This window comes from Lynx rufus, unplaced genomic scaffold (assembly GCF_022079265.1).
Source record: "Lynx rufus isolate CCGP_SWC_20201006 ecotype Redwood Valley unplaced genomic scaffold, mLynRuf1.p SCAF_27, whole genome shotgun sequence".
NCBI classification, from domain to species: Eukaryota; Metazoa; Chordata; class Mammalia; order Carnivora; family Felidae; genus Lynx; species Lynx rufus.
The window spans coordinates 6,895,170-6,919,410 of record NW_025814842.1 but is presented as its reverse complement, the minus strand read 5'-3'; the positions used below and the strand labels follow the sequence as shown (position 1 = coordinate 6,919,410).

Sequence of the window (24,241 nt, the reverse complement as noted above, 5' to 3'; positions counted from 1 at the left end):
AGGGAGCAGTACACTCACACTCATTATTGCCCTCTGCTCCCTAACAGGATGTGTGGCCGGTTCCTGAGGCAGCTGGTGGCTGAGGAGAGCCGGCACTCCACCTCCGTGGGACGCCTCCTGCTCCCTGTGCTCCTGGGGTTCCGCCTTGTGCTGCTGGCTGCCAGCGGGGCCGGGGTCTACAGCGACGAGCAGAGTGAATTCGTGTGTCACACCCAGCAGCCAGGCTGCAAGGCCGCCTGCTACGATGCCTTCCATCCCTTCTCCCCACTGCGCTTCTGGGTCTTCCAGGTCATCTTGGTGGCTGTGCCCAGCGCCCTCTACATGGGTCTCACTTTGTATCATGTCATCTGGCTTTGGGAAGAGTCAGGAAAGGGGAAGGAGGAGGAGACTCTGATCCGCCAAGGGGAGAAGAGCAGAGATGCCTCTGGTCCTGGAAGCCCCAGGCTGCTCTGGGCCTATGTGGCACAGCTGGGCGTGCGGCTGGTCCTTGAGGGGACAGCCTTGGGGGTACAGTACCATGTGTATGGGTTCAACGTGCCCAGCTCCTTTGCATGTCGCCGAGAGCCTTGCCTTGGTAGTATAACCTGTTACCTGTCCCGCCCGTTTGAGAAGACCATCTTCCTAAAGACCATGTTTGGGGTCAGTGGGCTCTGTCTCTTGTTCACGCTTTTGGAACTTGTGCTCCTGGGCCTGGGGCGATGGTGGAGGGCCCGGAAGCACAGATCTCCCCCTTCTAACTACTCCCCAACTTCAGAGAGCACCAGAAGACACAAGGAACCGACTGAAAACTTCCCAGTGGTGGAGACCAAAGAGCCATTCCGAGAAGCAGGTGAGAAGAGCACTGATGTCCTCTTTCTTCCTGCTCCTGAGGTCTCTGTCCTGATGACCTCCCAAGGCAGGTCCCTGGACCTCTGGGAGGCACACTTCCTACGTGTTACAAAATAGAAAACCAGGTTCGAGGCAGACGTCTTCTGACCACTGCTGCTGACCCATCTCCCAACCCTCATCCCCCTCCGTTTGCCGATTCCTTCCAATGAACCAGGACCAGGGTTCTCAGCCAGCTGTACCTCCTGCCCTTCCCTTTAGGTTTCTTCCCACTTAGAAAAAGTCTCAGCTCCTGCTTGATTCTCTACTTTGCAGAGTTATGAAGCCACCTGGTTCGCCTCTGAAGGGAACTCTGCGATTGGATCTTCTTCCGAACATCCAGTGAGTGGGGATTTACTTCTGTGACAAATGAGAGGCTGTTGAAGCATCTCTAAGGGCCATGGTGGGCCACGCTGCCTAAGTCTTCCTGGGAGATTTCCCCCTTGTGCCTTCCTGCCACAATCCTCTGGCGTCAGCTTTACAATGATCATGGGCTTGGTTCCAGACTCAGCCAGCAGAAGCCTCCGTAAAGCTGTGCTTCTCCCCTGTCCTGCGCAATAAATTCTGACCGCTGCTGTTGGCATTCCTGTGGCTGAATGCGACTTTCCTGTCATAGTGACTCTACTTCCCTGTCCTCTGTTCTTCCACTTTCTCTGCTCCCCCCAACTTTGAAGTCTTGTAACCTATGGATGCCCCCAGCCCCGTGGCATATGCCATATTCAGACTGGCCTTCCACGCATATCTAAACCAATGACCTTTATTTTTTTTAATGTTTTATTTATTTATTTTGGGGTGGAGGGGCAGAGAGAGAGGGGGACAGGGAATCCGAAGTGGGCTCTGTGCTGACAGCAGATAGCCTGATGTGGGGCTTGAACTCATGAACCTGTGAGATCATGACTTGAGCTGAAGTCAGAAGCTTAACCCACTGAGCCACCCAGGCTCAATCCCCATCAAATTGCTACTTTTTAAACCCATTCCCCTCATTTCCACACAGAAAAGACAGGAGAGTTTTGCTGCTGACTCAGGAAGGGAGGTTTACATCACGGTAGCAGATAACATAAAGCTAAATATCAAACGTCTCTTTTCTGGAGTCTCTCTGTCAAGTCTGCCCAAGGGTATTCCAGCCTGTCACCTTCCTGCAGAAACATCTTCCCCTCCCTTCTTCCTTGCCTTCAAATTCTCAACAAGAGCAGCTACCTAGTTTTGTTTTCTCCTTCTGAATCCCAAATTATCCTTAGGTAAAGTAGGAAGGCTCGTTGCTAAGGAAAGCTATTTGGCCCCCAGGGGACATTTTGGCAGCAACTAGAAAATTAATAATTTTTCTTTCTGCAATACAAGTGTTTTATAAAGAATCCCTCATCTACTGTAACCAGAGTCCAGCCAAGTGACCAAGGATGGAAAAAAGCAAATGTCATCATTCATAATTCCTCTTTGATAACCCTTTTGAAACAGCTTTATTGAGAAATAGTTCACATGCCATATAATTCACCCATTTAAAGCATACAATTTAATGGCTTTTAGTACAGTCACAGAATTGCACATCTGTTAATACAATTTTAGGACATTTTCATCAACTCAGAAAGAAACCCTGTTATCTTTAGCTTTTACCCACAATCCTCCATGCTTCCCCCCCCCCAACAAACATAAACAACCAATAATATAATTTCTCTCTATATAGATTTTCCTATTCTGGACTGTTCATATAAATAGAATCAATCATACAATATATGGTCTTTGGGACTGGCTTCTTTCACTTAGCCCATGTTTGTTTGTTTTTTTATAAACATATGCATATTTATTTTAAAAATGTTTATTTATTTATTTTGGAGAGACAGAGAGTGTGAACAGGGGAGGGACAGAGAGAGAGGGAGACAGAAAGTCTGAAGCAGGCTCAGTGCTGTCAGCGCAGAGCCTGATGTGTGGCTCGAACCTACAAACTGTGAGATCATGACCTGAGCTGAAGTCAACACTTAACTGACTGAGCCACAAGTGCCCCAGCACCATGTTTTTGAAGTTTACCCATGTTGCACAAATCAGTACTACATTCCCATTTATGGTTTAGTATTTCATTGTATGGCTCACCACACATTTTTTGTTCATTTTTAGTTGATGGACTTTTGAATTGTTTCCACTTGTTGGCTATTATGAATAATGGTGCTATGAACATTCATATACTAGTTTTTGTGTGAATAGGTCTTCACCTCTCTTGGGTAAATACCTAAGAGTGGAATTGCTGGGGCATATGGTAACTCCTTTTAAGGAACTACCAAACTGTTTTCACAGCAGCTGTACTATTTACATTCCCAGCGGCAATGTATAAATGGGTTCCAATTTATCCACATCTTCGCCGACACCTGGTATTTTCTTTCTTTTTGTTTTCTTCTTTTCTTTCTTATTTGATTTTTAAAACTGTAGCCATCCTAGTGAGGTAAAGTGGTATCCCATTGTGGTTTGATTTGCATTTCCCAAACAATGTTGAGCATCTTCATGTGCTTATGGACTATTTGTATATTTTCTTTGGAGAAAGGTCTACTCATCCTTGGCCCATTTTTAAATTAGGTTGTTTGTATTTTTTTTGTTGAGTTCTTTATATATTCTGGCTCCTAGGTCCTTATCTGACATATGATTTCCAAATATTTTCAACATTCAGTGGGTTGTCTTCCACTTCACTGTTAGTCTCCTTCGAGGCATAAGTTTTTAATTTGGATGAAATTCAATTTATCAATTTTTCTTTTGTTGCTTGTGATTTTGGTGTCATATTTAAGAAACCGTTGCCTAATCCATGATCGTGAAGGTTTACAACAGCATTTCCTTCTAAGAGTTTTACAGTTTTAGCTTTACATTTAGGTCTGATTGATTCTGAATTAATTTTTATATATGGCATAAGGGTTAAACTTCATTCTTTTGCACATGGATATCTAGTTTTCCCAGCACCATTTATGGAAAAGCCCATTTTTCTTCCATATAATGGTTTTTGGCATCCCTGTTGAAAACCCATTGCTTGTCGACGTATGGCACTATTTCTGGACTTTCAATTCTATTTCACTGATCTTTATGTTTATCCCTATCCTGGTATCACATGTTTTGATTGCTGTAGCCTTGTAATAAGGTTTGAAATTGGGCAGTGTGAATCCTTCTTTTCAAGGTTGTTTGGCTCCTTGGGGTCGCTTGAAATTCCGTATGAATAAAGTTGCAAGTTAGCGGGGCTCACTATTTTCAGGAAAGAAGGAAGTTTATCTCAGGCATATGGCAGGATAGAAGCCATAAGAACCTTAAGGTGTCATGGGACCTTATGTTTGTCATTCGGTACACAGGAAGACATATAGACACATACGCACTTATATCACACTCATGGCAAACATCAATAACTGATGAGAGCATTTCTTTCTTCTTGGTCCATACTAAGACTCAGATTCCTTCTCAATAAAGTATTCTAATTTTCATAGAAAATGCATTCATTAGTTGTGTAATTTAAACATTTATATTTATTTATTTATTATTTATATATTTTTAAACATTTAAAAAAGTAGATTTTCCGTTGGGCTTTTGTCAAAAATCCCAAAACGGATCACAGGAATCCCCTTTCCAAGTCATTTAATTGGACATTTGGTAACTACTGACTGAGCATATTATGGGAAAGGCAGTATCTGATATTGGGATGCAAGAAGAATTTTAAACTTGCATTCATAAGAAAAGGAATAGACAACAATAAAATAAAAAATCCAATGAAGGGAAACAGACAATTCCCTGAAATATGCAAGCATTTTGCTTGTTGAAAGCCTCAATGGATATTTCTTGAGGTAGAAAAATGGTTGCTGTACTACAAGTTGGATACCAAAAGGGATGTATCCATGCTTCTGAATCTTAATCACTCCCACTTAAAAAACTTGATCTCTTTTCCACCCACTCTCTGGTCCCAGCAGATCCTTTATAATGTCCTCCTTATGACAGCTCCAGCTCCACTCCCCAGGCATTGTTTTGGCACCTGGTCTTGACCTCCTCAGGCTCCCGCAGCTGGGGCTGAAGCTACAGGATCTGCTCCTTTCTAGCATCTTAGATAACAGCCACTCAGCGGATCACCCCGAGATGGCTTAGCGCATCCCATACCAACAGATCTCCTAGGAGTTGAACCACCGAAGACACCGGTGGGAAGTCTCCGATGTGGGTAAGATCATCTAACCCGAGATTCTTTACCCTGACTTAACTGTTAGAAGCCCCATCTGCGCTGGGTGAACGTGTCCCATGCTCAAAGAATGGGCTTCCTTTACCTGGTGTTTGTCTCGGGTGCTTGGGAAGAAAGAGAGGGAAATCAGGGTGGCGGGGCGACCAGTTATCACCCCACTAGCTCGTGGGCGGCTAAACGCTCCCTTTCCTGCTCCCCTCCTGGAATACTGGCTCTCCAATTCACCCAACACCAGGAGAGTAGGTGGGCTTCGCGGGGGCAGCAGGAAATCCTGCCTTTCCAAGAACTCGACTAGCTCTTGAGGGTGGAGGCCAAGAATGAAGGCTGAATGTAAAGAACGGACTTCAGGGAGAGCAAGCCTAAACTGGCCCGGCGCCTCATTCGCCTCCACTCCACGCCCAGCTGCACTCCCAGAACGCCCGCCCGACTGCAGCTCGCCAAGGACGCCAGAACTTGACCTCACCTCTCCAACGTGAAGGACAGGCCAAACTCCTTAGCGCCGCCTCGCTTTGCTCCTCCAGCTTCGGCTCGCGAGGGCTCCTCCGGTCCTCTCTAGGCGTCCCGGAGCAAGTTCCGCATCTCTATTGTTGGCCCGAGGGGCAGCCCGCGTCCCGTCGTGCCCCGCGGCGCCCTCTAGTAGCCGAAACCCCGAGGCTGCCGGGCTCGCGCTCGGGCCCCGCGGCGCGCGCAGAGGGGCCGCCGGTTGGCCAGCGCGCGCCGGGACTGGTCCCGAGGCCCCGGGGGAGGGACGGCACTTTCCCCTCCCCGCCGCCCGCAGTCCCTCGCCTCGCGTCGGACCCCGACCCCGGGGCGGAGAATCGGCATGGAAGCCGAAGACCTCCAGGAAGACCTGACCTGCTCCATCTGCCTGGACTATTTCGAGGACCCGGTGTCCATCGAGTGCGGCCATAACTTCTGCCGCGGCTGCCTGCACCGCAGCTGGGCGCCGGGCGGCGGCGCGTTCCCCTGCCCCGAGTGCCGGCAGCCGTCGGCGCCCGCGGCGCTGCGGCCCAACTGGGCCTTGGCCCGGCTGACGGAGAAGACGCGGCGCCGGCGTCAGGGCCCCGTGCCCCCCGGCCTGTGCGGCCGCCACTGGGAAGCGCTGCGGCTCTTCTGCGAGGACGACCAGCGGCCCGTGTGCTTGGTGTGCAGGGAGTCGCAGGAGCACCAGACGCACACCATGGCGCCCATCGACGAGGCCTTCGCCAGCTACCGGGTGAGCCGGCCGTAGCAGGGCTGCCGGTATTCCCGGAATACCATTGTCATGTCATGTCGTAGGCCATTGTCATGAGAGACCTACGAGGTGGCTGCAATGCCCATTGGAAGTACGACCTTCCCCGCCCCCCACCACTTGTGCGAAGAAATTAAGCGACACACAGATCTCAGAGTTGGGGTTAAAACTGAGATGGGGAGGGTCTGCATAGAATTTTCAAAGTATTGGCCTTTGGGATCTCCTAGTTTAAGACAGTCATACCGAGGGGGTGTATACCAGTGCCGCCCAATAGAAACACGATGTAATAAAACTTTCCTAGTGGTTAAAACAAACGGGTGATGTTAATTTTAATAATATGTTTTATTTAACCCAGTTTTCCAAAGTGTTATCATTTGACATCAATCGCTATGAAAAGTTATCAGTGAGACATTTTAGTTACGTTTTTCGTAATAGGACTTTGAAATCTGTGTTTACGTTTACAGCACATGTCAGTTCGGACTATCCACAGTTTGGGTGCTCACCTGGCTAATGGATGGTGTATTGGACAGTGCAGGTGTATATCTACAGGGTTTATAGACAACTGATGATTTGGGAAAAGCCTGGCTTGAAGTGTGAGGCCGGGATTTGATACTAGCTTCCTTCATCAGTTGGGAAAAATCACTTACTGTTTGAATTTGGAGATTACTCTGTCCTGCCTATTTTATGGATTAAGGCGCTTCAGTTGAATAAAGCAGTTTATCTTACTTTACTCCAGCCACACTGCCTTCTTTTGTTTCAAGTCTGTTCTCTTTCTCTACCCACACCTTCCATCCTTTACATCTTTTTAGCTTTTAGCTTGAAGACCTTCCTTCATCATCCTTTCCAGAGTAGCCCTACCCCCTTCTATACTGATGGTGTAACTCCAGTGGTCTCCAACAGAATTGGTATCTAGTAAGTACTGGTTGAAAACACAAGTTTAATGATACAAGTTAAAGTATTTTGTAAACTATAAAATGCCATACAGTTTTATCAACTGACTACAAACAGGAAATATGCAAAGTAGCACTATGAACTATACATCCACCCCTTCACTCAGTAACCTTTATTTATGCTTACTGTAGGCCAGGCATTGTTCTAGAATCTGGACATAAATGGATAAGAAGGACAGGAGCCTTGTCTTGTAGGGTACATAAGCATGTAGACCAATAAGTTCAGTATGTAAGTGAGTTATTCAAGTTTGTATCGAGTACATGGAAGGTCTGAGGAGAAATGGCTTCACGGAGTTGAACATGAACTCACTTTTGAAGGGTGAGTATGATAGGTAAAGGAGAGGATATTCAGGCCAAAGGAACAGCATATTCAGCATGGCTGCTTGGAATGGCATGTGATCAATGTGAGAGGACTGGAAGTTGCTTAATAATTTTGGAGGGTAGAGGGAGAGAGGAAGGTGGCAGTTAAGTTTGGAGAACTGCTTGGTGTTGCCCTCCTGCCACCTCCTGGCAGTTTCTGTTATTGTAGGGAAGGATTTTTCTAATCTTCCTGGAATTACTATTTTCATTCAGGGGCCCCTTTTCAGATCTCAATTGTAGTAGGATTCAAAAAGACTTAGGTAGAATCTTGGAATACAACCAGCAATACGGGATAATTCACAAATACTGGAATTGTTAAGGGCTTTGAAAAATTGAAAAATTCTATTTAAAATATTTTTTCATTATTATTTTTAAACATTTTTAAAAATGTTTATTTTTGAGAGAGAAAGACACAGTGTGCGAGTGGGGGAGGGGCAAAGAGAGGAAGACACAGAATCTGAAACAGGCTCCAGGCTCTAAGCTGTCAGCACAGAGCCTGACAGGGGGCTTGAACTCATGAACCGTGAGATCATGACCTGAGCTGAAGTTGGATGCTTAACTGACTGAGCCACCAAGGCACCCCAATATTTTTTTCATGATTAAACAAAAGTGAAAACTTAAAAAAAAATCTTGATCACATTCAAAAGAACTACTTATCTGATTGCAGTCCTCCCATATACATCGAAGTTGACAGTGATTACAGAGTGGCAGTTGTATAATTGATAAAGGAATAAAATTACTTGAAATAGCTTTCCAAATAGCAGGATTATATACCTATTTAACAACTAGAGGAAATAAGTAGATTATATAATATTAGAAAACATAGTGTAAGAAAGAAAATAACACAGGTGATTTTGTGACATATAACAGAACTATAGGAAGTCCTTGGCAACCTAATTTTATCCACCCCCCCAACATTTCACTATGTGATTTCCAAGCAAACATGAATGTTTGACGAAGTTTATAATACCAGTATACCGACATCTAGGTTCTGCCATTAGCATTTTACTCTGTTTATCACCTGTCTATCCATCTGTCTGTTCTCTGCATCCATCAATTCTTGTTTCCTTTTGAGGCATTTAAAGTTAATTGCAGATAGTCCACTTCCTCCTATACTTTAGCAAGCTTACCGCCAACCAACCACATTTAGCATTAGTGGTGGTTTTTGAAGTCACATTTAATATAATTAAATATGCACATCTTTAGTGTACATTTGCTGAGCTTTGACAAATGCATACACCTGGGCACCCTAAGCCCTTCTTAAGATAAAGACGATAAAGATTACTGGGGCGCCTGGCTGCTCAGTCAGGGGAGCGTGTAACTCTTGATCTCAGGGTTGTAAATTGGAACTGCACATTGGGTGTGGTGCTTACTTAAATCTTAAGACAAAAAAAAAAAAAAGAACATTGTCATCACTGCAGAAAGCTCCTCCATCCTCTCTTCCAGTTAATCTGCTCCCTCTTCCCAACCCAGCTACTGTTCTGATCTTTTTGCACTGACGATTATTTTTGCCTGTTGTGGAACTTCATGTGAATGGAATCCCTTTGCAACCTAGCTTCATCTGCCCCCTCCAACATTTCACTATGCAATTTCCAAGCAAACATGAAAGTGGGAAGAATAGTCTGTACTCCTTTATATGGGCTCCTTTTGCGCAGCGTATCGATTTTGAGATTCACCCATTTTGTGCATATCAGTAGCCTGTTTCTTTTTCCTGCTGAGTCGTATTCCATTTTATGAACATACCGCAGTTGGCTTATCCATGTTTCCATCACTGCATACCTGGGCTGTTTCCAGTTTTTGGCTTTTATGAATAAAGCTGGTATGAGTATTCTCCTAGAGGTATTTTTATAGATGCACACTTTCATGTTTCCCGTATCTAGAAGTTGTACTGCTGGGCCTGGGATTGATGTATGCTTAGTTTGACGCTGGACCTTTCCCCAGAGTGGTGGTTCTGTTTCGCACAGCCACCAGCACCATGTGGCCGTGGGGGAGCTCTGGCAGCTCCACACCTTCACCAGTTTTGGTGGTGTCGCTCTTTCCAATGACTTCATTTTGCTGTAGACATTGTCATTTGTAAGTGTGGGAAGAAAAGTGACACCGACTGGTTTTCATTATTCTCCTAGGGAAGAAAAAAAAAACTTGCCCTGCTTATTTCTTAGTTCTGTTCATTTTTTTTTTCCTTTTAGCTTTTTATTTTGACACATATTCACACTTCCAGAAAGCTGCCCTAGGCCACTCTTCAGCATTTGACGGTATTCACTGGTTTTTATTTAAATTTTCTCTTCCTTTGGTGTATGAGAAAACATCCTCTCTGGGTTTTTCACCAACCACCACTCAGCTTAGCTTCTTGGCAGGGTTTTTGTCCTCTGCACACCCCTTAAGTGTGGTTGTTCCTTGTTCCAGCCTGTATTCCCTTCTTGATAGACTCTTACTGGGGGATTTCTTACTGGGGGATTTTACTCACACCCTGGCTGCACCTGCTGCCTGTGCTCTAACCCTCCCCCCTCAATCTACTTCTGCAGCTCAGATCTCTTGACCCTTAACTGTTAACTGTACTCATCAGGGACACCCCCCCTCCAAACTCAATTTAGTAAAGTCGAATTTAATTCCCCCCCTTCCATTTACATACTGCTCATTTCCCTGCATTTCCTTATTTGGTAAATAGACCACAGTCCTAGTTGCCAAGCCAGAACCCAGGGGCAAAATCTGGACTCCTTTCTCTCACAGCCATTTGGTCATCTGTTCTTGCTGGTTTTCCTCGTGTGTGTGTGTGTGTGTGTGTGTGTGTGTGTGCGCATGTGTGTCTAACCTGTGTGCTTCTGTCTGAGGTCATGGCGACCTTATGCTACCAGGTGCTGCCCCTCCACAGCCATTTTTGTTAATGCTGATCGACTCCTTTTACTTTTTAATAGCTCATTCAGGTTGTTAAATTCTAAAATCAAGACCGAAATTCATAAAAGTTTTAGTCCCCACCCTCCCAAACTTCCAAGCCATTTCTATTCCCCAGAAATAACCAGTGTTAATCTTTAGGTGTATGTTCTTCCAGATTTTTCGTCTATTTAAATGCACACATCCATGCACAGATACATGTGTATTTGTTCTTTTCAAAACAGAATTATACAATACTATTGTTTTACAGTGTAGTTTTTTTACTTAATAAAACACATCAATATATAGAGAGAGCTACCTGAGATTGGCACAGAGTATCAATATACCATAATTTATTTAATAATTCCCCATGAATGGATAATGAATACTGCTGCAGTGAACATTCCTATACATATTATTTTTGCTAGTGTCTTGTTGCACAGATTATTGGAAGTAGGATTATGCACATTTCAGATGGTTTTAAATCCTGTCAGTTGCCCTTCAAAAGGATGGCACCTTTTTATAAAAGTCTCCTACTATTATAGTGTCAGAGGCCTCCCTCACCAGTACAAGGTATTTATTAAGCCTCTAACAGTTTTCATTTTTTGCCAACTTAATAGGCAGGCTCTATAGAGTATTGCAAAGATTTCAGATCAGAATACTTTTTATGCCTAATTCTGTAGCTGTCTTCAACGTTTTCTCAATCTCATTGCCTGTTCAGCTCTTGAACAAGCAAGATGTTTGCGGAGATGCTTTCTGATATGTGTTTCTGCTGGCAGGAGAAACTTCTTGAGACTCAGTGTAGTCTGACGGCCAAGATGAAGAAAGCCATGCATTTGCAGGACATGGAAGTGAAAAATGCTACTGAGTGGAAGGTAATAGCAGAATCGGTTGAGCCTTTCTTGCCCCTGAAACCTTTCGGTATTGTTGGGAGGAGCTTGCATGATGTTAAGAGTGGTCAGGCCCCTTGCAGATAAGGTGATAGATCAGGAAGTGTGTGTCTCTACTGACCTGTGGCTTTGGGCGATGGGAGTACCACATACTTCATCCCCATTTCTCCACGGTGGTACCCCTCTCCTTCCCACTTTTTCCTAAATATACTCCCTAGGTTATGGGTGGTCTGAGTCCATGGCATCGTGGAAAGTAAATGGACTTTGCTTCCAGAGATACTGGTCTAGTTGGGAGGCATGATGCGCACGCACAGAAGCACATCTAAAGCTTAATGAGACCAAACAGTAGGTATTCTGGAGGCTAAACTAAGTAATAGATGTGAAAGTGTGTTTTAGTTTAAAAAGTACACAAACAAGGCATTGCTGTCAGTAGTAGAGCCTCAAGTGTCACAAAGGATGAACTAATACTATACAGGCAGTACAAAGATACCAAGTGAGTATAAATAAATTAGCGGGAATTTGTGGAGGGTGGGCAGGGGCTTTCTGGAGGAGGTGATTGGGATGGAGGCGCCATGGACTGTTGGGGAGTCACGTGCATGGAATTTAGGAGCAAGGGCAGGACAAGGACTGAGCAAGTGTCATGTGGCCGTAGGAGAAGATGAAGAACCAGCGAATGAGATTCGGTGCAGAGTTTGCAAAGCTGCACCACTTCCTGGCCGAAGAAGAGCAACTGTTTCTTCAGAGACTGAGCAAAGAAGAAGAAGAGACGAAGAAGAAACAGAATGAGAACACGTTAAAGCTCCATCAGACGATCACTTCCTTGAAGCAGCTCATCTTAGAGGTCGGGAGGAAGAGCCAGAGCCCCACCCTGGAGTTGCTGCAGGTGAGACAGTCACACACTGAACTCCCTCTTGTCTTTCCTGGTGAGTGGGTTTAATAGAGGAAATGTGTTCTCTCTGTTGATAATTGTGTTCCTACTGTCACTATACAATTAAAGAGTCAAAGATTCACCATTCAGAGGAAATTAATGCAACATTTAGGTATGCTGAGCTCAGGTGCTGTGGAGATACCCAGGTTCGCTTGGTTTGCCTCGGGTCTGAAGCACATCTAAGACTTTTCCATTCATGTTACTTATACATTTATGACTCTTTGTTAAAATAGTAAAATAAAGCAAACCTACAATCACCAAGGAGATAACTGTATCAGTAGTTTTTAAGATAAATTTGTCTTCCTTACTAATTTTTAATCATTATAATCATAGCTTGATAATAACTTTGCTCTTAGCCTCAGATTTCGATAGGTATATTCATTTAAATAATTTCTAATATCTAGCAACTGTTAAAAAGTTATAATTCTAATTTGGTAGCACTTAGGGGCGCCTAGCTGGCTCAGTCAGTAGAAAATGTGACTCTTGATCTCAGGGCTGTGAGTTCAAGCCCCATTTGGGCATGAAGCCTCCTTAAAAAAAAAAAAAAAAGGAACTCATTAGCACTTAGATTTGGGACTTTAAGGCAGTTTATTATATAATCTTTACCTTTATATCCTCAGCAAGTAAAGTATCCTTATAGGTTCTTTCAGTTTTTGGATAGGATCCAATATTTGTAACTGTCTTAGATCCCTCAGAATCTCTCTTCCACATCATGTGACTGAGGAGGAAAGAATTGTTGAAGAGCGCTTCAGTCTGTGATTACTCTTTTTTCCTCACCAGGATACAACATTCTGCTCTACCTTTAAGGAAGAGAGACACATGGACCCACTCACCAGTTATTTTCAGCAAGAAATTGCTAGGGGAAGGGTATTATAGCTTATGTTAATGTAATGATTTCCAAGAATTGTCTACAACTTTTACAGCTTGCTTAAGCCACGATGTTCCAGTTACATATCCAAATGTACATTCAACAGAATCTTTGAAATAACACATTGGAACAATTTTTTAAATAGAGGTTTAATATCTACTCAGAATCTGAAACCTCAAAGATATGCATGAACCAGCAGAATACTTACAAAATATATATCAGCCAATATAAGTGCAACGGTAGGGAAATGATTAAAGAAGACAGAACTGGATTATAGAATCTCAGCCTAAGAGAACTTATTTTACTAATCTATTCACTTATCCATCTATTTTTCCTTTATTTCATCATTTTTAGCCTATAACTCACTTCTTTTCTTCTTAGAACTGTACAGACACCTTAAAAAAAAGAACTATGGAAATATTGAAAAAAAATTCTGTTGTACCTAATTTTTATCTTTTCATTTGAATGTGTTCTTATACAATGTACAGTATTGCTTTGGTTTATGTATTTTTAATTTATGCAATGATTTAATCTTGCTGCATTCCATCTCTTGCTTCTTAGGCACTATGTTTTTGTTTTCTTTTAATTTTTTTTTTTAACATTTATTCATTTTTGAGAGACAGAGTGTGAGGGGGAGGGGCAGAGATAGAGAGAGAGAGAGAACGAGACAGAATCTGAAGCAGGTTCCAGGCTCTGAGCTGTCAGCACAGAGCCTGATGTGGGGCTGAAACCCACGAATTGTGAGACCATGACCTGAGCCGAAGTCAGACGCTTAACCAACTGAGCCACCCAGGCGCCCCTTAGGTACTATGTTTTAATATCCATTCCTGTTGCTATCTATACAGTACGTTGAACCCACGTGTCTACCTACCACATTTTGTCAGTTCCTTCTTCCAAAGTTGGAAACCCAGGTTGCCTCAACACCATTACCACTACAAATAATGCAGTGAAATCATTAATATCTGCTTTTATTGTTTCTGTTATTATTTTGTTTTTATTAGTTCTTGGGTTTGCTCTATAGTTCTTTCTCAGCCTTTGGAGCTGGCATGCCTAGCTCATCTACATTGACCCTTTTGTTTGCTGGTAAATTTATTTATTTATTTATTTATATTTTTTATAGTTTATTTTAATCTATTTTGAGAGAGAGAGAGAGAGAGAGAGTGTGTGTGTGTGTGTGTGTGTATGAGCAGGGGAGGGGCAGAGAGACAGAGAGAGAGGGAGAAAGAGAATCCCAAGCAGGCTCCGTGCCGTCAGTACAGAGCCCGATGCAGGGCTTGATCTCCTCATGAGCTGTGAGTTGAAATCAAGAGTTGAACACTTAACCGGTTGAGCCACCCAGGTGCCCCTGCTGGTAAATGTTTTTAAACTATACTTTCACCTTTAAGTATCGTTTGTGTCCATGGATTCGGGCAACATCATTTTTACTGTCATAACAAAATAAACATGTTTAAAAACATTTTAGTATAACATCCATAGAGAAAAATGCATAAATCATAAACCTGACAGATTATCACCAAGTGACCCACCCACGGAACCACCAGCCAAGTCACGTAATAGAACATGAATAGCTTGCCAGGCGTCCTCTGCGTGCCCCAGTCAACACCCCTTCCCTTCTCCCTGAGGGTGTTCTCCCTCCAGACTTCTCACACTGTTCTGTCTGTTTCTGAGTACAACTCTTTCAGCATTTGCTGCTTTTGCTCCACATTATGTTGTGAAGTTCACCCAGGCTGTCGTAGGTGGCAGCAGACATTTGTTTCCATCACTGTGTACAACTTCTCAACCAGGAGGGATTTTGCTCCCCCAGGGGGCAGTGCTGGAGACATTTTTGGTTGTCACAACGTGAGGGTGGCTGCTACCAGCGTCTGGCGTGTAGAGGCCACGGATGCTGCTATACATCCTATAATGCACAGAAGACACCTCCCCCCCAGCTCCCAGCAAAAACTTTTCCAGCCCCAAATGTTAATAGTGCCAGGTTGAAGGCCCTGTTCTGTAGTATTCCATGGTACTAATATACCAAAAATACCATTCACTCTACTGTTAGCAAAATTTGGGCTGTTTCTAGTTTTTATTGTTACAAAAAAGCAGTTATGAACATGTCTTTTTTGGTGTACATGTGTCCACATTTCTGTCAGTTATGTACCTGTGAAAGCAATTCCGAGTCACAGGGCATCTGTTGGTTCCAAATGGATGATTCCAAACTGTTTTCCAAAGTGATTGTATCCGTTTACACTGTTACTTGCAGTGTGAGAGAGATCAGTGGCTCTGTGTGATCATCAGTGCTTAGAATTGTCAGCTCTTTACTTTTAGCTGAATGGTATAGAATGTTAGCTCAGGCCCTCAGTCAGCACCCCTTTCCTCCTTCCAAAGGGTAGATGAATTTTGCAAATGACTAATGTGGTTGAGCACTTTTTCATGTGGTAATTAGCCATTTTGATACACTTGTTGTTTTTTTTTAAAGCTTTCTTGAGGTGTAATGTACATATCTTATAATTCACCCATACATATACCCATACACTTAAAAGTGTACTTTTTATCATTAAATAAGTGATTTTTATAATTTTCCCTAGTTGTGGAAACCTTACCAAAGTCCAGATTTAGAGCATTTCCATCACCCCAGTAAGATCACTTTGTGCTTATTTATAGTTAATCTCTGTTCCTGCTTCCAGCCCCTAGACAACTTACTTTCTGACTATATAGATTTCCCTTTTTGAAATATACCATATAAACAGAGTCATATAGTAATGTGGTCTTTTGTGTATGGAATCTTTCATTTATAATGTCTTTGAGGTTCATTCGTGTTATAGCATATATTAGTATTGTATTTATATTCCTTTTTTCTTTTATCCCTGAATAGTATTTCATCATAGACTATACCACGTTTTGTTTCTCTTTTCAGTTGATGGACATTTGGGTTGTTTCCACCTTTTGACTATTAGGAATGATGCTGCCGTGAACATTTGCCTGACATTCTTTGTGTGGACATACATTTTCATTTCTCTTGGGTAGATAGTAGGAGCAGAATTGTTGGGCTGTGTCATATATTTATATTTAATTCTTTAGAAATTGCCAAACTGTTTTCCAAAGTGGCTGAACCATTTTATGTTCCTACCACATCCTCAAGCAACACTTGTTAATGTCCGTGTCTGAAAGAGAATAGATGGAGAAGTAGGCAAAAAGGCAGGAGAGAGTTAGTGTCATGGTGGCAAAGGAGAAAGAATAGGGTTTCAGGGATTGGTTAACATTGTCAGATGGTGCAGAGAGGTCACATGAAGAAAAAGACTCCATGTATCAGTCCATTGGCTTTGGCAGCATGAGAGCATACATGACATTGACAAAAGCGGTTGACAGAAAAATACCTGCTTCCGAAGTTGAGTACCAGATCTCAGGAGGAAGGGGCATAACTTACTTATGTTTTTCTTCTCTTCACAGAATCCAAAAGATGTGTTGACCAGGTATGAGCGGCTGCTTTCTTATGGGGCCTGAGTGGAATGGTAAAGATACACGCTGAGGAGAGGGGAAACAGGCCTGGGCTCCATAGAACAGTCTGGGCACACCCTGGGAGTCCATGGAGGAGGGATTTTACTGTTGACTTTTGCAAGGGGGAATGGGAGAGTGGTGGTGTGAGCTTTGGGCTTGGAACCTTCCGCAGGAGTTGGGGGTCTTGGCTGCCTGAGTTGTCCCCTTTAAGAAGAGCAACCCTCTGTACTTTTCTTAGGAGTGAGAACCAGGATGTGAACTATTCCCCTGAAGTTCTAACAGTGAAGACTGTGTGCAAGATACCCATGATGAAGGAAATGCTGAAGCGATTCCAAGGTGAGCAAGGTTGGAGCTCCCTAGAAATCTTTAAAATAAGAGAATAAGCAATGAGAAAAGCCTGGAAAGGAAAGAGGAAACAGAGCATACAGCTAGCATGAAAAGTGGTAAAAACTACTTAGGAATACATGGATATGTGCTTCATTCAAGAAGCATTTACTTAACATATACTGTGGGTTATAAGGTGCCAGTGATACAGAAAGAAAAAGGCCTAAGAATTTAAGCAAACTGGAGAGGCAGACCCATATCACTTACTGTAACATAGTGGGATCTACTGTTTATGGTGGTATGAATAAAATATGGAAGTACAGAGAAAGAGCTCTGTTGGGGGTGAAGTGGGGGGGTTTTCACACACAGGTGACATTGATCTGGGATTTGAGGCATGAGTAGGAGTTTGCCAAGTAGAAAATGGAGGCATATTCATGTAACCAGAGGGAGCGGTGTGAGCCAAGGTGTGGAGGAAATGGAGGGGAGGGTATCCAATGTGACTAAACCATAAGGTGCATTGTGGGAAAAGGCAGGAGCTGAGGTTGAGAAGATGAGCATAGGAAAGTCTGAAGATAAACTTACTGGATCTCCAGGGAAGCACCAAGGCACACAGGTGTTGTCAGAACTACATAGCTGGTTCTCACGTGCACATCTCCATGTGGTAGGTGTCTACTTCCAGCTAAAATGAAGTAATGGGGACTGGATTTACTCCTCAGCCTAAAACTTAGCTAACTAAGAAAACTAAAAGAAAACAGATACAGTACATGAAGAGAACAGTTTTCCCAACCCTGGATATCAGGCAGTGCAGGCCAAGGACCCCTGAAAAATGTGAAACAAATGAGGTGAGCTCTATGATGGCTCCAGCCTCTAGCCTTGAAAGAGCTTTCAGGCTACTGCAGGGAGGGGTAGTGGAGGTGGAGCCAGGCTGAGGAATGGGGCTGAGTCCAGGGAGAACAAAGCAGTGAGAACTTGCAGAGTACTGGGCAGAGTATTGGTGAGGAGAGGGCCGTCTATAGAGAGAACCCTGATGATCTATGAAGGTGCCCCCTGAGTATTCAGCAGAGTAATGCTTAGCATATGCTTGTGAAAAACTACCTTAGGCTGAGGAAGGCCGTTTCCAAAATGATTAGAAGGAACAGTTCCTGGTGCTCCCACAGGGCCTAGACAATGCCTGTGCCTACCAGCCAGATGGGAAAACTCCTAATTCCTGGGAAAATCTTGCCTCATTAGTAGAGAGTAATTAATCCTACACTGAGTACTGCTTTGGGCCCACCTTAAAAGTCATGAGCTTAAGACCCAAAAGGATCACATTATTTCCAAGTAACTTTATCCTGAGACAAACCATGAGAATTTTAAAAATGAGTACCTAACAATCTAAGTTCACAATGCCTGGTATCCAATCAAAGATTACCGGGTATGCAAAAAGTTAGGAAGGCATGACCCATAATAAGAATAATCGATTGAGACTGACCAGGATTGATCCAGATATTAAAATAAGCTCCGAAGGACTTTATAATACAGTTATTATAACTATCCTGTAAAGAGGCATTTGGAGACGTGGAAGATCTAAAAAATCCCAGATCAAACCTCTGGAGATAAAACCACAGTGACTGAGACAAAGAATACACTGGTTGAGATTAATACGTGATTAGATATTACAGAGAAATAGGTGAGTGAACTTGAAGATGAAGCAGTGGAAACTACAAAATGAAATGCTCAGGAAAAAAACCTTACAAAATGAAAAAAGCATTGGTGAGCTGGGGGACAATATCATGCAGCCTTACATGTGGTAATTGGGGTCCCTGAATAGATGAACAGGATGGGGATGAGATAGGAAAAAATATCTGAAGAAATAATGGCCAAAAATTTTCCAAATTTGATGAAGACCCTAAGTCCACAGATTGCATAAGCTCAGCAAGCCCTAAAGAATAAGAAATAGGATGGAAACTACACCAAAACCAGTGTTAAGAGAAAATTTCCAAAGCAAGAAGAGAAAAAGGACGTTACTTACAATAGAAAAATAAAGATGACATCATATTTCCCTGAATTCGCCAAACATTTAAGAAAGAAATCTCCAGGGGCACCTGGGAGGCTCAGTCCGTTAAGTGTCCAACTTCTGCTTAGGTCATAATCTCACGGTTTGTGAGTTCGGGCCCCGTGTCGGGTTCTGTGCTGACAGCTCAGAGCGTGGAGTCTGCTTCAGATTGTGTGTCTCCCTGTGTCTCTCTCTCTCTCAAAAATAATTCTACGAGGCCTGTGTTATCATGATACCAAAATCAGACAAAGACATTATGAGAGAGAAGGTCTATAGATCAACGTCCCTTATGAACACAGACAGAAGAATTCTAAAGAAAATTTTAGCAAATCGAACCTAACGACATATTGAAAGATAATGCATCACAACCAAATGGGTTTTATTCTAGAAAAGCAGGGTTGGTTTAACATTTGAAAAATCAGTGTAATTCACCACATTAGAAAACTGAAAAAGGGAAAACTATATGATCACCTCAGTAGATGTAGAAAAAACATTTGTCAAAACCTATCATCCATTTCTGATTAAAAAAATCCTCTTGAGAAACTAGAGACATGGAGAGTCTGGGAGGGAAGAGAACTGGGAGGCAGGGAGGCCAGGGAGGAAGTTAGAGACACCGTTAAAGTGGGAGGTGCTGAAAGTCTGAGTGAAGACAGTGGCAGTGAAGACAGAGAGGAGGAAAGGAACCTGGGTGGTATTTCCAAAGGTGGATTTGATAGGACTTGGTGACTAATAAGCCATCAAAGGTCAGAGGGAGAGAGGAGTCAGATAACCTCAAGATTTCAAAGTGTGAGTTGTCTGGGTGAAGGTAGTGCTGTTACACCACAGAGAACACAGAAGACAAGATGTCTGCATGTGAAGGGGTATTCGTCTCAAGAGGATGGAAAGGCACAGAATAGTGAGTTCCATTTTGAGTGATCTGTTAGGGGCCTGTGGAGCTTCCCAGTGAACAGCTGGAACCAGGAAAGAGTAAACTTGCTAACGATGACTTTTCTGTGTCCCAGGGCAAAGAACCAGCCTGTCAGCCATCTTGGTCTGGTCCTGATTCAACAAGTCAGAATTGTTAGTGTTTTCCCAACTTTATGCTGATTGTGAAGACTTGGGGCCATGAAATAATGAGCCCCCTGTTTTTAGGTCTTACTCTTTTAGAGCAGAAGGGAAACGAAGATTTCACTTTGCTTAAGGCTACACCCAGCTGAGGATCAGTTGAGAGGCAGTGGGGTATCTCATCCCTAACAGTTCTTGTTAGGAGAAGGATGGGGTGAAGCTGGAAAAGAGGGGCATTTCTGGAGGTTTGGTGGTAAGTTGTCGCATTATAAATCTCTGCTCTCATTTTCTCTACAGTGGCTGTAAATCTAGCTGAAGACACGGCCCATCCCAAACTTGTCTTCTCCCAGGAAGGGAGATATGTAAAAAATGGAGCATCAGCCAGTTCTTGGCCATTGTTTTCCTCAGCGTGGGGCTATGTTAGTGGATGGAGGACCCCTCCGAAGACCACACAGTCTGTGGAAAGATTTCAGCACTTACCCTGTGTTTTGGGAAAAAACGTTTTCACTTCAGGGAAACATTACTGGGAAGTTGAGAGCCGAGATAGCCTGGAGATTGCCGTGGGGGTATGTCGGGAGGACATCATGGGGATTGTTGATAGTTCAAAAATGTCCCCCCATGTGGGAATCTGGGCTATTTGTTGGAGTTCTGCTGGCTACCGGCCCCTAATAAGCTTTTCTGTAAGCCCTACCAAGCAAGAGCCTGCTCTTCACCGGGTGGGAGTCTTCCTAGATCACGAGGCTGGGGACATCTCCTTCTACAGTGCTGTGGATGGAGCTCATCTACACACTTTCTCTTGTCCTCACATCTCCTGCCTCCGGCCATTTTTTTGGTTGAGTCCGTTAGCATCTTTAGTCATCCCAGCAGTGACTGGTGGGAAATGAGTCTTCCCCTGCCCAGGAATCTTTGCCTGTACCCTAGCCTGGGGACATGCATCCCTTGGCCCTCTTCTTTCACTCTGTACATACTGGTCCAGGTAGCGCATCAGTACTGTCCATTCAGATTCTAATTTGATGTCTTGTTCAGCTCCCTGTGTGTGCTGTGCACAGAAAGTATGGTGGAGCCTGTTGGTGGCCTTTCCAGCACCCACTTGCCCCATGTCCCTCCTCCTCTTCTGGTTCTTCCTCATTGAGCTGTTTGGTGTGCACCCTCCCTGTGCTTCAGGAGAGGCAGCTCTCCCCAATGCGAGGCAATTCTGGCCAATGAGCTGGGATGAGAAATGTTCCAAGATGCTTCTGGGGAAAGATCATGTAGCTTTAAAAAAGAGGTGTTTAAGGAGACACAGCCCCTCTTCTGACGTTAGTAGCTGTCTTGGAACTGAGGAGAGCACAGTGACAGTGGAAAGGAAGAGGGAACGTGGGCTTTGCTAGCATTGTTGAACTGTTGGAATTTCCTTAATCCCCAATTTCTTGTCAGAGGAGGTTACTGCTCCCTCAGTGTACAAGGCAATTCAGGTTGCATTTTTGTATAGGATGGTCTCTTTTCCTGAAACTTGACAGATTTGTAGACTGTTTCTGCTCAGTCACATAATTCCTCTACTCTCCAGTAAGTACTGATACCTCCCGATCAGAAAGTTGAGGGAATCTTCCCTTACTGTGCCCAGGCTATGACTCTTTTTCACCCGACCATGCCTACACCCTCAAGTGTTGATTATGTTTCCATCTGTCAGATTCTTACTGTTGTGTATGCAAGGTATTCACGTCACATCTAAAACATTGGGAGGCACTTGCCAAGTATTCACACTGCACTTCTGGCCTCTTCATTAATGCTCTTGTACGACTCCTGCAGAAGCTTGGTGTGAGATGGAAATTAAAATCCTCTTTTTACAAGTAAGAAAACAGACCTTTGGGGTAACTCACTCGGTATTGTTTGGCTGGCAAATGGGAATGCTGGGATTAAATCCAGATCAGTCTGAGGTAAAAGCCTGTGCCCTTTTCTGGTCTTTGTAAGCTTCTGGTTTTTGTAATGCTCTTTGTGAACATTTATTGAATGCACATTGCATGTCAGCAACATCTTCGTGTTGGGTTTTTATTTTGTTACACATTTTTATCCATTTGTATGTGTTTTCTCTCATTTTATCTTTGTTTTCTAGAGTATAAGCTCTCAGGATTGTGACAGGAACTGGGTAGTTATTTTAAAAATAATGATTGTTTCTCTCTGTAAAAGTTGTCCACTTATGGTAGAAAATTCGGAACATACAAAAAGTATAAAAAGCTGAAAGTTATTGGTAACTTCACCACTTCTAACATTTTAATGTGTTTCCTCCCAGATTTCTGTAGACTTTCTGGCAGTGATTTAATAGCACCCTCCCTAACCCCTCCTCCCCTCCTATGTCTCTGCCCATCCTGGCTTGTCTTTCTCTTCAGCCTGAGCAACCCCCTCATTCAGTGATTTCTGCTGAATTCTCCTTAACTTTCTAAAGTACTTGCTGTTAGGAGTTGCATTGGGTCCTCTAAAAAGATAGGTTGAAGTCCTACCTGTGAATATGACCTTATTTGGAAATTAAGATGCGGTCATTAGGGTGGGCCCTAAGCCAATGTAACTGGCACCCTAATAATAATAGTAATAATAATCTGTGGTGCACACGGAGGTGCCGTGTGAAGACACAGGGAAAATGACTGTGGGAGAGATTGGTGTCATGCTGCCACAATCCAGCTGAGGGCTGCTAGAACCTGGAAAAGGCAAGGAAGAACCGTTCCCTAGAAGCTTCCGGAGGAACGTGCTCCTGCCAACACCTTGATTTGGGACTTCTAGCCTCCAGAACTGTGAGATGATTAACTTTTGTTATTTTAAGCCGCTGGTTTGTGGCTTGTCACAGAGCCCTAGGAAGCAAATACACTTGCCCATCAGGACTTCCCCCAGTGTCTGCCTTGTTCGTTTCCAGTCCTTGGGAAACTCATTACTACCTTTCCTCTGTCCTCCTCCTGGGCTGTTGAGCCAGGTTGACTGGTTCTGCTACAAAGTCTTGCTCTCTGACTTCAGGTGGGCTATTTGAACTCCTTGGTGAACAAACTTTATTTTTTCATCCCTTGACTTCCTTTTACATTTTTGGTGGCAGTGATTCCAGACCATTTCCTCCTCTTTCAAGGCTTCATGAGCCCTGTCATACTACCGTAGGGGAGGCAAACTTTACCTCTACCTGTCTTAAGTTTTTGGCTGGGCCTCTGACAAGAAATCAGATTAACAAGAGAAAAACAGTTTACTAACACACGCAGCACACACCATGCAGGAGAAACCTAAAGTGAAGAGCAACTCAAAGTGGAGGCTTAGAATTCTGGTTTACGTAGTACCTTTAGTAAAGAACAATACATTTGTGGAGGACGCAGGAGGAATGTCTTAGCCTTCCAGGTGCGGCAGTCTGTGGGAAGGTAAATGCATGTGAGGAAACTAATGGAGGAAATGTTTACAGATTCCTCTTTGGTGTTGTCTCCAGCAAAAGGAGAATGTATATCTTGTCTGCAGGCAGAAAAAGGGGAGCTTTTTCTGGGTTTGCTGCTCTTAATTGCCTTCAGCTCAAAATAATTTTTATGCTAAAGAGGCATATTTTGGGCTGACACATTCTGGTTTCCTTCACTATTATTAAAGAACTTGCATCTTTTACAGAGAAAAATATTCTTCTCTTACTCCACCTAATATATATATATATATATACACACACACATATATATATACACATATATACATACACATATACATATATATACACACACGTGTATATAATACACACACACACACACACACATATATATATATATATATATTTTTTTTTTTTTTGCCTCTTGTGTGAGTCTTGATATTGGCTCCCCTCAGGTATGAGCTGGGACACAGGTATCATATTTACTAAAAATGAAGTAAACTCATGATGCTTCTGATATACAAACAGGACTGTAATAGTTTTCAGTGTTACTTAGGGATTTTTCTGAGTCTTTACTATGTTAACATGTTATGACATATTGGAAGAGGTATTTATTACACAGGATTTCTCAAGCTTATTTCATCACAGAAACTAACTGAGGGACTAATTCAGAGACTTTCTAGAAGATGGTTTGGCAATAACTATCCTACACTTTCTCCAGATGGTCTTGACTCTCTCAGATTTCAACCTAGACTTGCACTGCCTCGCCCTCAAAGTTGGTGGGTATATGCATTGGTGTTCTAAGCACCAATGTCTACACTGTGTGACAGTGGATAAGGCTCTGGTAAGATCTTTTCCCCTGGA

General features: G+C 43.3%; 3 protein-coding genes across 3 annotated transcripts in view; 2 read left to right on the top strand and 1 right to left on the bottom strand.

The window, feature by feature from the left end:
- Positions 1–5,571, bottom strand: part of AZGP1 (alpha-2-glycoprotein 1, zinc-binding) — a 37,048-nt gene extending 31,477 nt beyond the window's left edge. Inside the window, exon 1 of the mRNA XM_047089468.1 lies at positions 5,511–5,571. The gene's annotated coding sequence lies outside the window, so the exon portion shown is untranslated. The remainder of the gene's footprint in view (positions 1–5,510) is intronic.
- On the top strand, positions 34–869 carry GJC3 (gap junction protein gamma 3). The gene is given in 2 exon segments (XM_047089467.1): positions 34–844; positions 847–869. Coding segments are annotated over 2 exon segments (819 nt in total). The 5' UTR covers positions 34–48.
- A 131-nt stretch (positions 5,572–5,702) lies between the features above and the next one.
- TRIM4 (tripartite motif containing 4) lies at positions 5,703–22,925 on the top strand. The gene is made up of 6 exons (XM_047089390.1): positions 5,703–6,263; positions 11,236–11,331; positions 11,999–12,229; positions 16,572–16,594; positions 16,858–16,955; positions 20,320–22,925. The coding sequence occupies exons 1-6, from the start codon at positions 5,871–5,873 to the stop codon at positions 20,904–20,906; spliced, it is 1,428 nt and encodes a 475-aa protein (XP_046945346.1). The 5' UTR covers positions 5,703–5,870; the 3' UTR covers positions 20,907–22,925.
- Positions 22,926–24,241: the final 1,316 nt, after the last annotated feature.

What these genes read in the sequence shown, in the direction of transcription:
- TRIM4 (XM_047089390.1), top strand. Translation starts at nt 5,871, where the DNA reads ATGGAAGCCGAAGACCTCCAGGAAGACCTGACCTGCTCCATCTGCCTG. An exon ending in AGGCCTTCGCCAGCTACCGG is followed by an intron (nt 6,264 to 11,235) that starts GTGAGCCGGCCG and finishes TTCTGCTGGCAG; the next exon opens with GAGAAACTTCTTGAGACTCA. An exon ending in CCACCCTGGAGTTGCTGCAG is followed by an intron (nt 12,230 to 16,571) that starts GTGAGACAGTCA and finishes TTCTCTTCACAG; the next exon opens with AATCCAAAAGATGTGTTGAC.